Below are 16,867 nucleotides of genomic sequence, written 5' to 3'. Positions count from 1 at the left end.
ATAAGAGAAAAGGTAGTATCCAAGAGGGAATGTAAAAGTAAAGTGGGGGAAGGCTGCTGAGAATAGCGTTAGTATTAATAAACGCTTAATCGTATTAATGGAGTGAGCACTGGAAAAGAATGTGGTGGTGGTGGGAGGTGAAATATTCCACAGATTTTTCCGCGACTTAGTGCTGATTTGTTAGAATCAGCAAGTGCAAAGACAGAGCGCCACTCCCCGTATAGCCATTAACGGAACTAGTTAACCATTTGGTAGAAATGCACAAGCTAGAGAGGAAAGTATCCGTGTGGAGAGTGTAAACACATCTAACACGGGATAGTCTAGAGAGAGGTGAGTATATGGTTAGGTAATTAAAATGAAATATGTTATAAAAAGGTAATCAATATATTCAGCATTGGTAAAGATAATCTAAAAAACAACAAGGAAATAAATAATAAAACATATGAGCCATATATTGTTCCAATAAAGAGATTGACCTGAAGCCACCTGAGGACTGTGCTGCCTTCAGTCTCCAACATTCTACAAGCGAGGGGGGATTAAATGTCTCAGGTGTCTTAAGCTTATCCTGCTGACAACCCCCTAGCGAAGTCAGCTGACACCATTATTTTATTCTATTATTTTATATTATTATTTATTTCCTTGTTTTTTTTTAGATTATCTCTATCAATGATGAATATATTGATTACCTTTTTATAACATATTTCATTTTAATTACCTAACCATATACTCACCTCTCTCTAGACCACGGGTGTCAAACACAAGGTCCGCGGGCCGAATCCGGCTCGCCAGACCTCGTCGTGTGGCCCGCGTAGCCGCCGCCGGCCGCCAGCCTTCACCTTTTATTATCACTTCCTGCAGACGGACCCCGCTCCTCCCGGCTCCTGTATCGGGTGTATCAGCTGTGAGGGAGGAGGGGCTGGGGGCCGGCATCTGCTTTTATAATGACAGCGGGGCCCGTGCAGTGACTATTCTACTACACGGGCCCCGCTCACTGTATAATCGTATCTCTAATAGTTAATGGTTACCGTATGTATATAATCGCATAAGGAGCGCTGTGTATTACCGGTACTTACAACTACAAGCGCTCGCCGGGAGGAGGCAGGAGGCAGGCTGGGAGGATGGGCGCTGGCAGTGTGAGTCATACGTCACGCGGCTGCGCCGCCTACTTTATGAATGAAGCAGGCGGCGTGGGCGCATGACGTATGACTCACGCTGCCAGCGCCTGTCCTCCTGGCCTGCCTCCTCCCTCCTCTCGGCGAGCGCTTGTAGTTGTAAGTACCGGTAATACACAGCGCTCCTTATGCGATTATATACATACGGTAACCATTAACTATTAGAGATACGATTATACAGTGAGCGGGGCCCGTGTAGTAGAATAGTCACTGCACGGGCCCCGCTGTCATTATTAATGCAGACGCCGGCCCCTAGCCCATGTATTGAGGGTCATTCACTACAGGGACACTTATGGAGGGGATCTGTGGATGACACATAGCATAAGATGCTATATATGTGTCATCCACAGATCTGCCCCATAACTGTCATCCACAGATCCCCCATAAGTGTCACCCACAGATCCCCCATAAGTGTCACCCACAGATCCCCCATAAGTGTCACCCACAGATCCCCCATAACAGTGCGTCACCCACAGATCCCCCATAACAGTGCCATCCACAGACCACAATTAGTTCAAAACCCACCAAAAGCACACCTTTTGGTTCAAAATATTTTTTTTCTTATTTTCCTCCTCAAAAACCTAGGTGCGTCTTATGGGCCGGTGCGTCTTATAGGGCGAAAAATACGGTAACCCTTACAGTTCTGGATTGTGTTGGATAACACTGAGGGTTACATAGCATCATAAATCAGTATAATGCTGTGTGACCCCAGTCAGCGCTTGCAGGTCAAGCTTTCAGAGCTAGTTATTACTTACATTATTACAAAAAACAGTAATAATTGAATGCAGTGACAATAATTTATGATAATAAAGAGTGGACACATAGTCCTACAGAGACAACCGGCCCTTTGAGGGTGACCAAACTGCTGATGGGGCCCCCGATGAATTTGAGTTTGAGACCCCTGCTCTAGACTATCCCGTGTTAGATGTGTTTACACTCTCCACGCAGATACTTTCCTCTCTAGCTTGTGCATTTCTACCAAACGGTTAACTAGTTCCGTTAATGGCTATATGGGGAGTGGCGCTCTGTCTTTGCACTTTCTGAGTCTCACAAATCAGCAGTAAGTAGTGGAATAATCTGTGGAATATAGCCAGGACGGATCCGTCTTGAACACCAAGTCAATGGGGGACGGATCAGTTTTCTATTGTGCAAGATTGTGTCAGAAAAAAGAGATCCGTCCCCGTTGACTTATATTGTGTGTCAGGACGTCTTACTATGCACCACATCGCGGACAGAAAAACATTGCTTGTAGCGTTTTTCTGTCCGCGATGGGGACGCAACCAAACGGAATGGAATGCATTTTCGTGCATTCCGTTTCGTTCAGTTCTGTCCCCATTGACAATAAATGGGGACAAAACTAAAGCGTTTTCTTCTGCTATTGAGATCCTAACTTCCAACACATATTAAAAATCTACAATAAAAAAGTGACAGTTTTGAGAGGGTTTTTCCAATGTTAATGTGACTGCTAGGAGGTTAAAGCAGGGTCACCAACAAGGGATAAGCGAATTGACTTCGGAGCCGATTCGCATAAAGCTTTGTTTGAATACTGTGCGAAGCGAGTGCTCCGTACAGTATTAGAATGTATTGGCTCAGTGGTACCTTGGAACCGAACCGAGTTCAGGAAAAGGTTTTTAACAGTAGAAATTAATTTTTGAAGTTATTACCCGAAGTCTCGCGAGACTTCGCGAAGTAATAACTTCGGCTCATCTGAGCCCATACATTCTAATGCTGTACGGAGTGCTAGCTCCATACAGTATTCTAACAAAGTTTTATGCAAATCGACTTTGGATGTTTCATTCGAAGTCGATTCGCTCATCCCTATTACCAGCCATCTATTGATTCATGGCCGTAAAATGATTAGAATTTTTCCACTATTCTTAAAAAAACTTATGTGTCTGTGATTTTTTTAAGTTACTGGGTTTGAAATGGCTATTTATGTGTTTTTTTTACCAATATTCTGAACTGAGACTTATATCACTTATTCATATTTGCTAACCCCCATAGAACCTCCAGGAGGCTGCCAGAGAAAGAAGAGACCTTCTTGGTGTAATGTCCAGACATGCATTGAGGGGGTGGTGCTGTGGACTGAAAAAGGGGTGTGGCCAATTAGAAAAAAGTTCAAAAATGAGGCATGGTCTGTGAAAAAGGACAGGGTCTGTTAGTACAGACTGAGAGCTCCTGGAGGACACTTATGGAAGTTGGCAAGTATGCACTTATGATCTCACTCCGCTCCAATCAGTTCAGTGAGAGAAGAGTTGCAGTTACCACCTCTGCCCACTACAGAGTGGACGCACAGTGTAGTTCTAGTGCCGGCTTCACCAGAGTTACTCTGAAATAGCTGATCAGAGGGGTTGTGGGACCACTGAGGTTTAGATATTGATGGCCTCATGAGGCTATCAATATTAAACTAGCATTAAGAATTAAAACCTTTTAGGTAAAATGACTTTAGGAAACATTACCTGGATTTCCTGGTTCTCCTTTGGGCCCCGGAATACTAGACTGTCCCAGTGATTCTCCACGTTCACCTTTAATGAGAAAGAGAAAATAATCATTTGTAATTCATGTAAGTCATCTATAAGAAGTCACTAGTATACAGGCAGCCCTCAGCATGCTTATGTGATGGATCCACTTTAAGATGAGTTTGAGAATGCCATGTCATTCACTATTGATGACTGGTCAATCTAACACAATAGTTGGTTAACATTGTCATGTCATAATCACCTTTAATTCCAGGTTGACCGGAGGGGCCAGCAAAACCTGGGGTTCCAGGTAATCCTTCTGCACCCTGTAAATGACATATAACGGTGATAACTGTGATCACAATAATATTTTCAGGTTTGGTTTGTGCTTTGCAAGACAATGGGTCCATTTAAACCAATATTTTTAAAATGTCAGTGTCCTGATGCTAGTGGTACAATGGGGACAAAACTGAACTGAAGGGAACGGAGTGCACCAGAATGCATTCCGTTCCATTACATTGCGTTCCCATGACGCACACAAAAGCGCTGCAAGCTGAGTTTTTTTGTGCGTCCTGGGATGCGGAGCAAGACGGATCCATCATGACTCTCTGACATTCTCTGACACAAAAGAAAACTGATCCGTCCATTGACTTACAGTGGTTTTAGAGACAGGTCCATCATGACTGTTTTAGAGATAATACAACCGGATCCGTTCATAACGGATGCAGACGGTTGTATTATTGTGACTGAAGCGTTTTTAACGAATCCATGATGGATCCAGCAAAAACGCAGATGTGAAAGTAGCCTTAGTCATCTACAGGACTTTTTTTCTCAGAGAAAAGGTGGTGGAACTCACCCCCCCTCCCCTGGCCACGTGCCTGTGCCGCCTGCTTCATTCATGAAGTAGGCCGGGCAGGCACGTGACGTCAGTGAGTCATGCTGCCGCTCGTCTGCCCGGCCAGCCTGCATTACGATATAACTGTCCTGTGAGTAGGATATATTGAATGTTATACTACAGAGGGGGCAGCATAAATCATACAACTGTACTGGAGCGGCGGGGCCTGAGCACAGTGAACGCGCCGGAGCACAGTGAACGCACCGGCCCCCAGCTCCTCCTCCCAGTCCCTCCCCGCTGATACATCACAGCCTGCGATGCTGAAGCATGGCAGGCTCTGGTGTCAAAAGGTGGCAGAACGCCGTTCCGGTGCGTTCCGCCAGAAAAAAAGCCCTGGTCATCTATAGAATTAATAAATCTGTTCCACTGTGTATCAGCAGTAAAGCTCAGTAAATACACTCTAAGAAAATGTCACTTATAATTGTCCACACTGCAAATTTACAAAGAAGACTTACAATTGGTCCTGGCATCCCCGGAAAACCTACGATTCCTTGTGCTCCTTTCAATCCAGGGCTACCTGGTCTTCCATTTGCTCCAGGGAAACCAGCATCTCCAGGTCTACCCTTCTCTAGCCCCGGGGAACCTGGCAAACCTGGAAGTCCAGATGAACCAGGAACACCAGGAAATCCTTTATCACCTAAAATGAATCAAAACACTGACGTTTCATCAACAGATGCTATGGCCCTGAATCACTTTATTACTGTAATGTGAAGTTCTCTGCTTCAGAAAATTATAAGACATACCAAACAGGTAGCTAAATATTACCTCTTTGGCCAGGGAAACCTGGGCGCCCTGCTCTTCCTGGGTCACCACGATCTCCTCTCAGTTCACTAAGGTCTACAAGTTTTTCAGGGCCTCGTGGGCCTGGATCACCTCTACTGCCTGAAAAATACAGTCATGGTTGAACAAGCTATTTTTATTGGAGCAAGAGGTAACAATGCTTTAGGCCTCTTGCACGCAGCTGCCGGCTGTGTGCACCACGCATCACAGATGCGGACCCATTCATTTGAATGGGTCCGCAATTCCAGAGATGAGGAACAGAATACTGGAAGCACTACGGAGTGCTTCCGTGGGGGTTCTTTCCGTTGTTTCGCACCGCAAATAAATATGGCGTCACATTTTTTGTGGTGCGGACAGACCACGGACCTATTCAAGTTGAATGGGCCTGCCTGCTGCACGGATGTTGCTCGTGCATTGGGGACTGCAATTGCAGTCTCCAATGCACGGAACAGCCGCACAACGGCCGTGTGCATGCGGCCTTAGGAAAATGAAAAAAAACAATAGTAAAGTAACAATATTTCATTAAATTGCAGTAGACATCTCACAAGCGGTCCAAAACGGGTCAATTTTGCCCTAATGCATTCTGAATGTATAAGAATCCGCTCAGAATGCATCAGTTTGCCTCCGTTCAGCCTCCGTTCCGCTCTGGAGGCGGACACCAAAACTCTGCTTGCAGCATTTTGGTGTCCGCCTGACGAAGCGGAGGCAAACAAATCTGTCCTGACACACAATGTAAGTCAATGGGGATGGATCCGTGTTCACTGACACAATTTGGCACAATAGAAAACGGATCCGTCCCCCATTGACTTTCCATGGTGTTCAAGAGGGATCCATTTTGGCTATGTTAAAGATAATACAAACCGATCCGTTCTGAACGGATGCATGTGGTTGTATTATCGGTGCGGATCCGTCTGTGCAGATCCATGACAGATCCGCACCAAACGCGAGTGTGAAAGTAGCCTAACAATGTATACCAGTAACTGTAAAGCGCAAGTATAATACGTGTATAGAAAGCGTATTTGTATACTTATTTATACTGACCAAAAAAGCAGACTACTCAGAATTGCCAAACAAACAGCATGGCCTGGCATTCAACTATACGCTTAAGGGAAATTTATCACCAGCGACCTTCCTATCCAAATGCTTGCATAGACATATAGTTGGAGGTTCACCCGATTAAAACGCTGTTTTTCTTTTGTTAATCCCAGGCTCCACTCCTTTCTTTTACCAGCCCCGATTGACAGGGCCAGGCAGTGACAAAGCAGCGAGGGAGGGGCTGGCCACAGAACCGAGTGGAGCTTGGGTGCAACAAAAACAATGGTGACACCCTCACTGCACAAAAGGCCTAATTTGCCTACTAAGAAAGAGTATCATAACTTGGGAACGTAGCCTCAGATCAAAAGAAAAAAAGTGTTTTAATCAGGAAAAACAGCATTTTAATCAGATGAACCACAGCTATGTGACTATGCAGACAGCTGGATAGGGAGGTCGCTGGTGGCAGATTCCCTTTAAAGAGGTATTTTGACAAGTAAACATTTAAGATATTTGCCATAACTAGTATATACAATAAACAATGTCGGACTGGGGTTCCTGGGGCTTGCCAGTAAAATTCATTCTAGAGGCCCTCTGTGTAGCTACAGGCAAATATTGTCTGCTCACAAAGTGACCTGATGTGTCTATAATTACACAATAGTTTGTTAAATAATTTAGCCAGTTTTGATATAGGCTTTTGAGATGCTGTACACTGCCTATCTACATGTAGTGCAGTCCACTCTTGCTTAGGGACCCGCCAGGGTATTCACCTGATCCCCTGTGGGCCAGTCCAAGTCTGGCCATCAACATTAGATATTTTAGGGTCTCTGTTGAAGCATCAAGTCAGCAAAGCAAGACCTCAAAGGAGAGGAGAATGTGAGTCTGACTGATGGGTCTCCCACCTGTCCTTTGGTGGATCTTCCCATCAGGCCTTAATGATCAGAAGGTTATAGAATATCCTATCTGTATGCCATAACCTTTTGTGATGGAAATAAGCCTTAAAAAAAATAAGCAGCAAATAAAATATAAAATACGCTAAACTCTTAAATCCCCTGCAGATCAAGCACCGATGCTCCAGTGGCTGCCTACCAGCGACGATGTCCTGTACCTGCATGTGACCACTGCAGCCTATCACTTACCTCAGCTGTCCTGTGCCAGGCGTACTGGCTTCACAACTCAGTTTCTTAAAAAAATGTTTTAACAATTGGAACCCCTTTAAAGCATTATAATTGCAAACAAGGTAACACAAGAAGATGATATATCGAAAGAGGATATATCTGAGACTAATATGTGCCCAACAGAAGTTTCTGAAGAAACAGGGTCTTTATTACCTTGCTCTCCTTTTCTCCCATTCAGACCAGGAATGCCATCTCTTCCAGGAAATCCAGAAGATCCTTTTATCCCAACACCACCAGGAAGCCCTGGCAGACCGGGCATTCCAGGAAAGCCAATCAAACCTGGAGAGCCTTTATCACCTGGAAATGAAAAAAAAAAAAGCATATATTTTATAAATAGCTCTATCTCTCTCCAACAGCTGTTGGGTGTAATAAAAGATCCACTTTCACTTGAAGACTGTAGCATCCTTAGCTTTTTTATTTAAATTCATCGTTCCTAGTCCAGGAACTATTGGGGAGTTGCACCCGGCATACTTAAGAGTGCTTCTGTTAATTTTTATTTTCTCATATATATATATATATATATATATATATATACTACATACATACAGTTTCTATCACATTGTAAATTATTTTTAAGTCCCAACCTTTAGATCCTGGGAAGCCAGATAGAGCATTACGTCCGCTAGGACCTGGCGATCCAGGAGGTCCTAACTCTCCCGGGCGACCAGGATCTCCATCAGGACCTGGACGGCCTTTTGTCCCAACTGGGCTAGGGGCTCCTCTATCTCCAGGTACACCCTTTGCTCCCGGAAAACCTGAAATAAGATATATAATGTTATAATCTGAAAATAAACAGAAAATGGAAGGGAAAAATACCCCTGTCACTTTTAGAGGATGCTTAATGGAAAGAGCAAATGATCCTCCATTAGTGAAAGGTAGATGATTACTAGCAGAACTTCGTTCTGCTACAAACAGCTACCTGGCAGGAGGGACGTTAGCTGCAAAAGCATTAGTAAAAAAAAAAAAAAATTGATCTATTGCAAGGATTACTGCCTAAAACACTACAACTGACAGCAGTGAAACCCCTTATGATGGTATTTTCTCCATATTATACATATGTGACTGGATAAGACAAGATGAATTGTAAAAGTCACAAAGACAAGACACCTGCATTACTACAAGAATGTGTAAATGCCATATCATAGAGATTTAAATTTAACCATTGTCAGGCGAGTGGTGTGCTGAAGGCGGCACGTTTGACCTAAAATCTCTGAAACTTTAAGCAGTATTTCAAATTCTGGGCAGCAGAAATGATTTTACTGTTACAAAGTCCAGTAAGGTTAATACACATGGCAAAATGGCCACTGGGTAACTGTTTGGTTTCTATTGTCAACTTTTTCATCTCAGTAAAGCAGCATACATGTATACCCAGGGGCGGATTGGCCATAGACCTTACAGGGAAATTTCCCGGTGGGCCGATGTCCTGGGGGCCACCTGAGCCCTCCTTACTGCTGGCCATTGGAAGTTTTGGCAGTATTTTGTGATGGACTGTGGTATTTGGCTCTGTTGGGGTAGTATAATGTGCCACAATATGGTATTACTGGCCCGGCCTTCCATCAATTCGGACCCAACTACAAAACGGGGCCACTTTTAGTAGTTTTTCCAGGGCCACTTTAAGTTCCCAGTCAGCCCCTGTTTATATACTTAGTATACTTCTACCATACTGTATAGCGGGTCATACACTAGATCAGAGACAGCCTTTTCAAAATGACTAGTCGTTCATGGTTGTTCCATGAAGTTAATGCAACAAGTTGATCTCTGGCTGGAGCTATGACCTAGGCTGACCAAGACTGGTCTTCTAAGGATGGGTGCACATCTGTAGTTTGACATAACAACTTTCCAAGCATTGCTAATGGTTGCACCTCTTAGCTGGAAAAAGAAACCAATATGACAGATCTACTTTTGCACAGATATCTACCCTTGGTCACCATTCATTGTGCTTATTTGTGCCATCAAAAAGTTCTCTAAATCTGCCAGATGTCTCCTCTAACTCCTTGGATAACAAATCCCAATGTCTAAAGTGATAACAGGGACTGTGAAACCCCATGATCCTACACACTGGGGCCCATATATGAAAGTTGTCTTCCTGTTTTTATAAATTTTTCTCATAACTGACAATTCTTTTGGTTTTGGAATTTAATATATAATTGGTGTATAATGTATGGGTAAGGACGTCCTACAATCTGCGTTATAAAATCATACAATTGGGGTTAGCTTGATTTACTCCACATAGTCTATGTCTCAAATCATATCGGCAAGTTGCAGTCCTTATTATGATACTTGTATGCTATATCTAACCAGATCTGGCCTGGACTGAAGAGAGAATAAAGGACACTTCACGTTTTAATGCTCTTAAAGAATTGGTCTTACAAAAAAAATTATTCTCTGAACTGTTGGAAAAGTGCATGATGTAATCTGTAGTGAAGATAATCTTCTTACCAGGGACTGTATGTGTGAGTTATAACCTCCCTTCTAATTTCAGCTGTGTCATGTGACCAACATTCTGATCTCCAAATGACACAGGACAAGAAGTCAGTTACTTCTCTATTGATTGCTATGAGACCTGGATTGAGGCTTCCATAGGAATACACAGGCAAACTGGCTTCCCGTCCATTCATAAAATGCTGTGTTATTTGGAAAGTGCTGGTCACAAGATACAGCTGAGGATCAGAAGGGAGGTTTTAACTTACAAATACAGGTATTAGTAAGAAAATTACCGTCACTACAGTTTGCATAATTTACCTTTCTGACAGGTCAGAGAATAACATTTTTGTGGGAGTGCTATTTTAAATGGGTTTCCAGCCATTAATATCTGGTCACTGGAGGTCCAACACCCCCACGATCATCTGTTTAAAGAAGAAGTAGCACTCCATGCGAGTGCTACTTTCTCCTAATTACACTGCACATCGTCTCAGAAGTGCAGTGAAATGACAAGTACTCTCTCCATTCAAGCGAATGGAGCAAGTACTTGTAATAACACTATGCCACAGCTCCATAGGAGACTAGGTGTAGCGTAAAGACCAGGAAGCGGCGCTCTCATGGGGTACCGCTTCCTTGTCAAACAGCTGATCACCAGGGTGCCGAGTGTCGAATCAGATATTGATGACCGATCTTGCCAAACAAACCATATAACTTTCAAAGCTGAACTAGGTCAATATGGCTGATGTAATGTAAGGCAATAGTAATTGTATAGAATAACCGGATGTTTTGGTCCTTTATGAACAGTAAAGCCATATAACGTGATGTGGATATGGCCCCTGCCTGGAATGCTGAGTGGCACGGACTGCCAACTATTCTCAGACCTTTTTAGATAAAGGAAAAATGCAATATTAACTCAAAGTACATAATGGTTTGAATTACTGACATTACTTACACATATGTTTCTACAAAAAAAGGTGTTTGAACTGTCAATGTTTTCTTTCCTAATAATTCCCATAAGCCTGCCAATATACCAAACCATGCTGGGACCCAAACTATGAAATACTGCTTTGCTATTGCTTCACAATAGCAAGTCTTTTATAATAGGTAATACAGTATATATAAAGAATGGTCATAATAAACTCTATGTTTTTTGGACCACATGAGCACAATGGTTCTTGTATAGTGTTTTATCAAATAAGGGGTGTCACCTATGGTCAATGCTCGCAGCATCAAAAGCTGGGCTGTTAGTCCGTCTGCCTTTATGCTAGAGAGCACTTTCTCACCTTGGCAGCCTATGTGAAGAAGCCGACACCATAGATAATGACATCAAAATATGGAGGATTGGTGATATTTGGAATAAAAGCATGATGAAGGAAAAATAGACAAAATGTATGAAAGATAGCACACGGTGGAATGGAAATTGCCAGCTGAGAGATACAACAAAAAAGTGAATCATTTTCTTTATGAGAGCAACCCATGGGAGGAAGGAGAGAGAGAATGATGTACCTGAACTTGATTTGAGATTAGATTTAGCCACCGGATTGAGTTTTGGTTAGTGATCAGGGTTAGAAAATCATAACAAATCAGAAGCAGAATTTTAGACAAGAGAGAAAAGACAGCATTTTATGAGAATTCCACTATCTTGTCTCCAGTATTCACTCATTCTTATCATGATAATGTCCACTTATCAGTAGCCCATTAAATATAATGATATCCTCCTATCAGACTGGGTCACATCACTAGTGGAGTACCACAGAAGTCAGTATTGGGCCCTCTTTTTAATATATTAATGACCTTGTAGAAGGATTGTACAGTAAAATAAAAATGTTTGCAGATAACATTACAGTATTATTTTACAAATAAGTCTGGATAAGTTGGAGGCTTGGACAGATATGGCAAGTGAAGTTTAATACACACACATATAAGGTTATGTAGATGCGAAAGGAAAATACATATTGACACAAATAGGTATTTTAGTTGACAGTAAACCTAACTGCAGCAACCAGGTTGCCAAGGCTAATAGATCATGGAGTGCATCAAAAGGGACATAGATGCCCGTGATGAGAACATAGTCCTGCCACTTTACAAACTTGTAGTCAAACCGCACATGGATTATTGTGTAGGAATTTGGGCACCAGATGTCAGCAGATTTGTAACAGTGATACTAGCTGACCTGTTACATGTGCACTTGGCAGCTGAAGGCATCTGTGTTGGCCTCATGTTCATATGTGCCCGCATTGCTGAGAAAAATGAGGTTTTAATATATGTATGTAATATATGTAGGGGCAACAGGGACGTTGCTGTTATACCCAGAGACTCTGCAACTGCTATACCGGGCGAGGCCCTGTCAATCAAATTGCAGAGTGTGCAACAGAAAAAGTGGAGCCTCTAGGTGTAACGGTAACGCCCCTGTTGCTCCTAGAGGCTCATTTTCATGTATTAAAACATAGTTTTTCTCAGCAATGCGGGCACATATGAACACGGGACCAACACAGATGCCTTCAGCTGCCAAGTGCACATGTAACAGGTCTGTTAGTTTCATAGGTACAAATCTGCTGACAGATGCCCTTTAAAGGGGCTCTCTGAATTATTATTTTTAAAGAAGGTAGGCTATCAAAATATTAAAAACCTTTTTATACCTACAGCCTCAAGCATCTAGCGCTACCAACTCCTTTCCTTCCTGCTGCTGCAGCCATGATGCACCTGTAGTATATGGGCATGACACTGCTACGGCCAGGAAGACAAAGGCAGGACGGAGGCTTGGGGCAATAAGTAATACCATTTTTTATTCTTGAGACACTTTCTCTGCCTTTAGAAAAAAACTAAAATAAATTAGAAACTCCTTTAATAAAAAAAAAAGACACCTGAGAAGTAACCTAATGTACAGTATAAAGACTATAACTATAATAAGGTAGCCCTCTCTATGTCTAGAGGAAAGAAGGTTTCTACACCAGCAAAGAAGGGCCATGAGACTATGGAGCTCTCTATGGAGGTTGTGTTTATGAATTCAGTTCAAAAGGGGCCTGGATTACAGGCCATCGGGCACTGATCCAAGGAGTTACTCTAATTGGCAGATCTAGAGTTGAGAAGGTACTGTTTTCTTGAGATGGTTTTTGCCTTCATCTGTATCAGCTCTGCAGGATAATACAATGGACTGGATGAACATATGTCTTATTTCAGTCTTACAAACTACAGTATATTACTATGGTCTAATAATCACTAATGGACACTCATTCTTATTTTTATCATGTCCAGTTAGAACCTAACCAGTCCGAGGACACATTAACCATTTGTTTTTTAGATTTTTAGTTTTGTGTTTTAGTAACTGTATAATACAATGGAAATATCGCCTCCACTGCAATGGTATTCTCTCACTAAATATAACTTTGAGGCTCTTTGTAATGATACTAACCATGCATGGACTTTATCACATGCCATTCTAGTGGGCCATATGTTATTATTTGGGTGCTCCCATACCCTTTGATCTACTTGCCCCCCTGGGCCTTGATCCCTATACATTGCACTAGTACTGCTTGCATAACATAAGCTACATTCTACGTTGGTAACATGCAGCCATTACACAGCTGTATTTCCATTGATTAGTTGTCAATCAATATCCATAGATCTGCTGCTTTTCCCTTTTTGCTCTTTGTTTTATCTTCCATTATCTCTTGTATTATATTTATGTTACTGCATAAACAATAAATGAATAATAATAATAAGAAGAACATTAAACACACATCAGACGATAAATCACATATGAACACTCCTTTTGGCTGTCTGGTGTACTTACTAATCTTTACTTATTATTGCACCTGAGATACAGATATTGACTTTATTCTCAAAGAACATCACAATTTCGTTTTTCAATGATGAGTGAAACGGTACCATAGAACTTATTATAAGAACAAACCGGTCTTTAAGTCATTTCTGACAACGGATTATAATTGAATATTTAGTATCTTCTTCTAGTATCTACAACAATCAGAGCATCTATTACAAAATTTGGTTGACATACCCGGTGACCCTGGAAATCCAGTTTCTCCCACAGGACCTTGTCTTCCTTTAATACCAGCTGCACCTCCAAATCCAGGGAATCCTCTTGGACCTTGGCTACCAGGAAAACCAGCATTACCCTTTTCACCTTTAGCACCCATTAGCCCAGGTCGTCCATCTAAACCTATTATACAAAAATCAAAAGCAAACTCAGCATCAGAAGCAAATACAATCAAACCTTTTTAAGACCATTACCCAAAATTGCACATAAAATGGTCTTTCATAGGGGTGGTCCTCCCTGTTCATGGGCAGCACAACGTCAGTAGCACACAAAACATGGCAGCTCCCCTCCCCTGGCTCCATCCCATTCTCCAGTAGGTGGCACATTGCTCTCCTGTGCTGCATTCAATGTGGGAATGCATCAGCACAGTGATGGGGGAAGGAGGAGAAATTTTTTTAAGCTTGGCAGCTGCCTCTGCTCCACTGGCTTTCCCCTGTCCTCTGCGAGGCTTTGCTAATCCATGCTGCATTTTATTTCATGGTATAAAAATGGCAATTGAATACACAATGTGTGGCAATCCAAATTCACAAAAAAACACACCAAAAAAAAATAATAGCAAAGTAACAACAATTTTAAAGTACAAATGGAGATAAAACATCACCCATCCATTTTATAGGGAACCTGTCACATTGAACATGGTGTTGTGTTATATTAAGTCATATATATGTATGTATTTTTACATTGTCAATAAAGTTTATTTATATTTACTATGCAAAGATTTTTGTGCAATTTCTTTGGTGATAGTTAAAGGGGTTGTCCAGGTTCAGAGCTGAACCTGGACAGCCCTCCATTTCCCCCCCGGCAGCCCCCCTGACATGAGCATCGGAGCAGTTCATGCTCCGATGCTCTCCTTTGCCCTGCGCTAAATCGCGCAGGGCAAAGGCATTTTTCTGAGTTCCGGTGACGTACCGGGGCTCTCTATGGGGCTGACAGGAACCCCGGTGACGTCACCGGCACTGATGGGCGGGATTTGGCTCTGCCCTAGCCAGTAAAACGGCTAGGGCAGAGCTAAAGCCCGCCCCTCAGAGCCGGTGACGTCACCGAACACACTGCTGGGCGGAAGTTACCGCCCGGCAGTGTGTTATTGTAAACACAAGAGCCTGTGCCCTGCGCGATCTAGCGCAGGGCACAGGAGCGCATCGGAGCATGAGATGCTCCGATGCCAGGCTCAGGAGGGCTGCCGGGGTGAAAATAAGGGTATGTCCGGGTTCAGCTCTGAACCCGGACAACCCCTTTAAGGCTCCTTGTGGGTCTGCAATTCTTAGCGATTTTTTTCTGTCCGGTAACAATTTGGTAGCCGTGATATGTAGTCAGCAAGAGCAGAAGGGGCTGAGCATTTCATTTGAATCAGTGCTTTTTTACACTTAGGAGTCCAGTGGGCAGTCCTGCAGCTGTCCCCATTTGAATGTGAATATAGTTAGCTGGTAATCACTGATGGGACTGCAGGAACAGACACCATCTTCAATGAAACAGGTTAAAATAGACAAAGAACATTGGGGCAGATTTCCTATTTAAAATGCACCAGTTTTTTGGCACATTTTGCACCAAAAAACTGGCGCGCATGCTTTGCATCACATTTGCTAACTATGTTACACTCTTTTTTAAGCATTTCACACGTGTCGGACAAAGTTTCATAGTAAAGGGGTGTAACCCAAATGCACATCAAGGCATCAAGATTTGGGGGCATTTTTCCATTTAAAACTATGCCAAGTTATAGGTAAAGTAAACTTAGACTAAACTGATTTTTTTGGTGCACAGGCACCTTTTTTTGGCACACAGACAAAATTTTGGGCTCTTGGCCAAATTTTAGGTGCACAACATTTTAAACAGAATTCTAGTGGAAATCTGACGCAGGATTTATGATAGTCTAAACTTACAAATGTCTATGCTCCAGAATAGTAAATTTGTCTAATATTAAGTCTGTGATTCGTATTCTTAGACAAAGTATGACACTATTAGTAAATCTGCTCCATCGTATCCGTGGTATTCTATCTTCATTTATTTGTTAACTATGTAGTAATGTAATACAGTTAGTTATTACTTGGTGATGACATTTGTGTGGTGTGTGTGTCCTTTAATAGGCCATTTTATTTAATGGGACAATGCAATGCAGGAAATGGTCAAACAAATGAAACATGTCTATACAGAGATAATCCCAGCTGGTCAAGATGAGAGGTGATTATTATGTAGTTGCAAACAGGTCACAAAAACATCTGGTCTTTATGGTAGTGGTCCAGTCAGAGATGGGAAGGTCACAGTATAGTGACCATCTTTGAGTATTCACATTCAACTTCACATAGTGTCAGTTCTTAAAGAGTACCTGTCATGTCCTCCAGAAATTGTCTGTCTGTATATGCCAGTCCACAGATTCCAGTGCTTGTTTTCCCAAGCCCCCCATTCCAGAGCAACTGGTATGCTGGTGTTTTTGGTTCCCTATATGTTATTGTGGCTATGCAATGTCAGTGGGGTGTAACTCTCAAATGAGAGTGAACCTGAGCACTGATGCTGTCCAATCTTTTTTTACTTCTTGTTTAGAATTATGGACCCTTGACGATGCATAGCCTCAAAGGCATATCAGGAGCCAAAACTAACATTACCAAGAGCATCATGAGTTGGTGTTTGCACAATTTTGAGTTGACTTGTTCAGCCAACATTTCTCTGTCATGACACCACATATGTACAGTATGTTTAATTTGAAAGTGGAGAAAAAAAAACACTTACGAAGGGGAACAGAGGGTCTGGCATGCTGAAATCCAACACGATAGATCATTCTGTCCCCAAATTCTGCTGTCAGGGAATTATCATCTTGCCCTCATAAATATTACAACTGGCCAATGAGCCAAACATTAATGTATATTGCCAACTGAAAATCT

General features: G+C 42.4%; 1 protein-coding gene across 5 annotated transcripts in view; it reads right to left on the bottom strand.

Annotated features, from left to right (window-relative positions):
• Positions 1-16,867, bottom strand: part of COL4A6 (collagen type IV alpha 6 chain) — a 233,904-nt gene that overhangs the window by 26,813 nt on the left and 190,224 nt on the right. For 4 of the 5 annotated variants that reach the window (XM_044268451.1, XM_044268455.1, XM_044268452.1 and 1 more), the window contains 8 exons: positions 13,956-14,117; positions 11,221-11,229; positions 8,101-8,271; positions 7,670-7,813; positions 5,292-5,408; positions 4,982-5,163; positions 3,894-3,957; positions 3,632-3,697 (listed from right to left, as the gene is read on the bottom strand). In XM_044268451.1, the coding sequence (XP_044124386.1) occupies positions 3,632-3,697; positions 3,894-3,957; positions 4,982-5,163; positions 5,292-5,408; positions 7,670-7,813; positions 8,101-8,271; positions 11,221-11,229; positions 13,956-14,117 (915 nt within the window). The remainder of the gene's footprint in view (positions 1-3,631; positions 3,698-3,893; positions 3,958-4,981; positions 5,164-5,291; positions 5,409-7,669; positions 7,814-8,100; positions 8,272-11,220; positions 11,230-13,955; positions 14,118-16,867) is intronic. The other variant, XM_044268454.1, reaches the window with a different exon arrangement.

This window comes from Bufo gargarizans, chromosome 9 (assembly GCF_014858855.1).
Source record: "Bufo gargarizans isolate SCDJY-AF-19 chromosome 9, ASM1485885v1, whole genome shotgun sequence".
In the NCBI taxonomy this organism is placed as follows: Eukaryota; Metazoa; Chordata; class Amphibia; order Anura; family Bufonidae; genus Bufo; species Bufo gargarizans.
The sequence above is the reverse complement of the archived record's forward strand: the minus strand, read 5'-3'. Positions and strand labels throughout refer to the sequence as shown.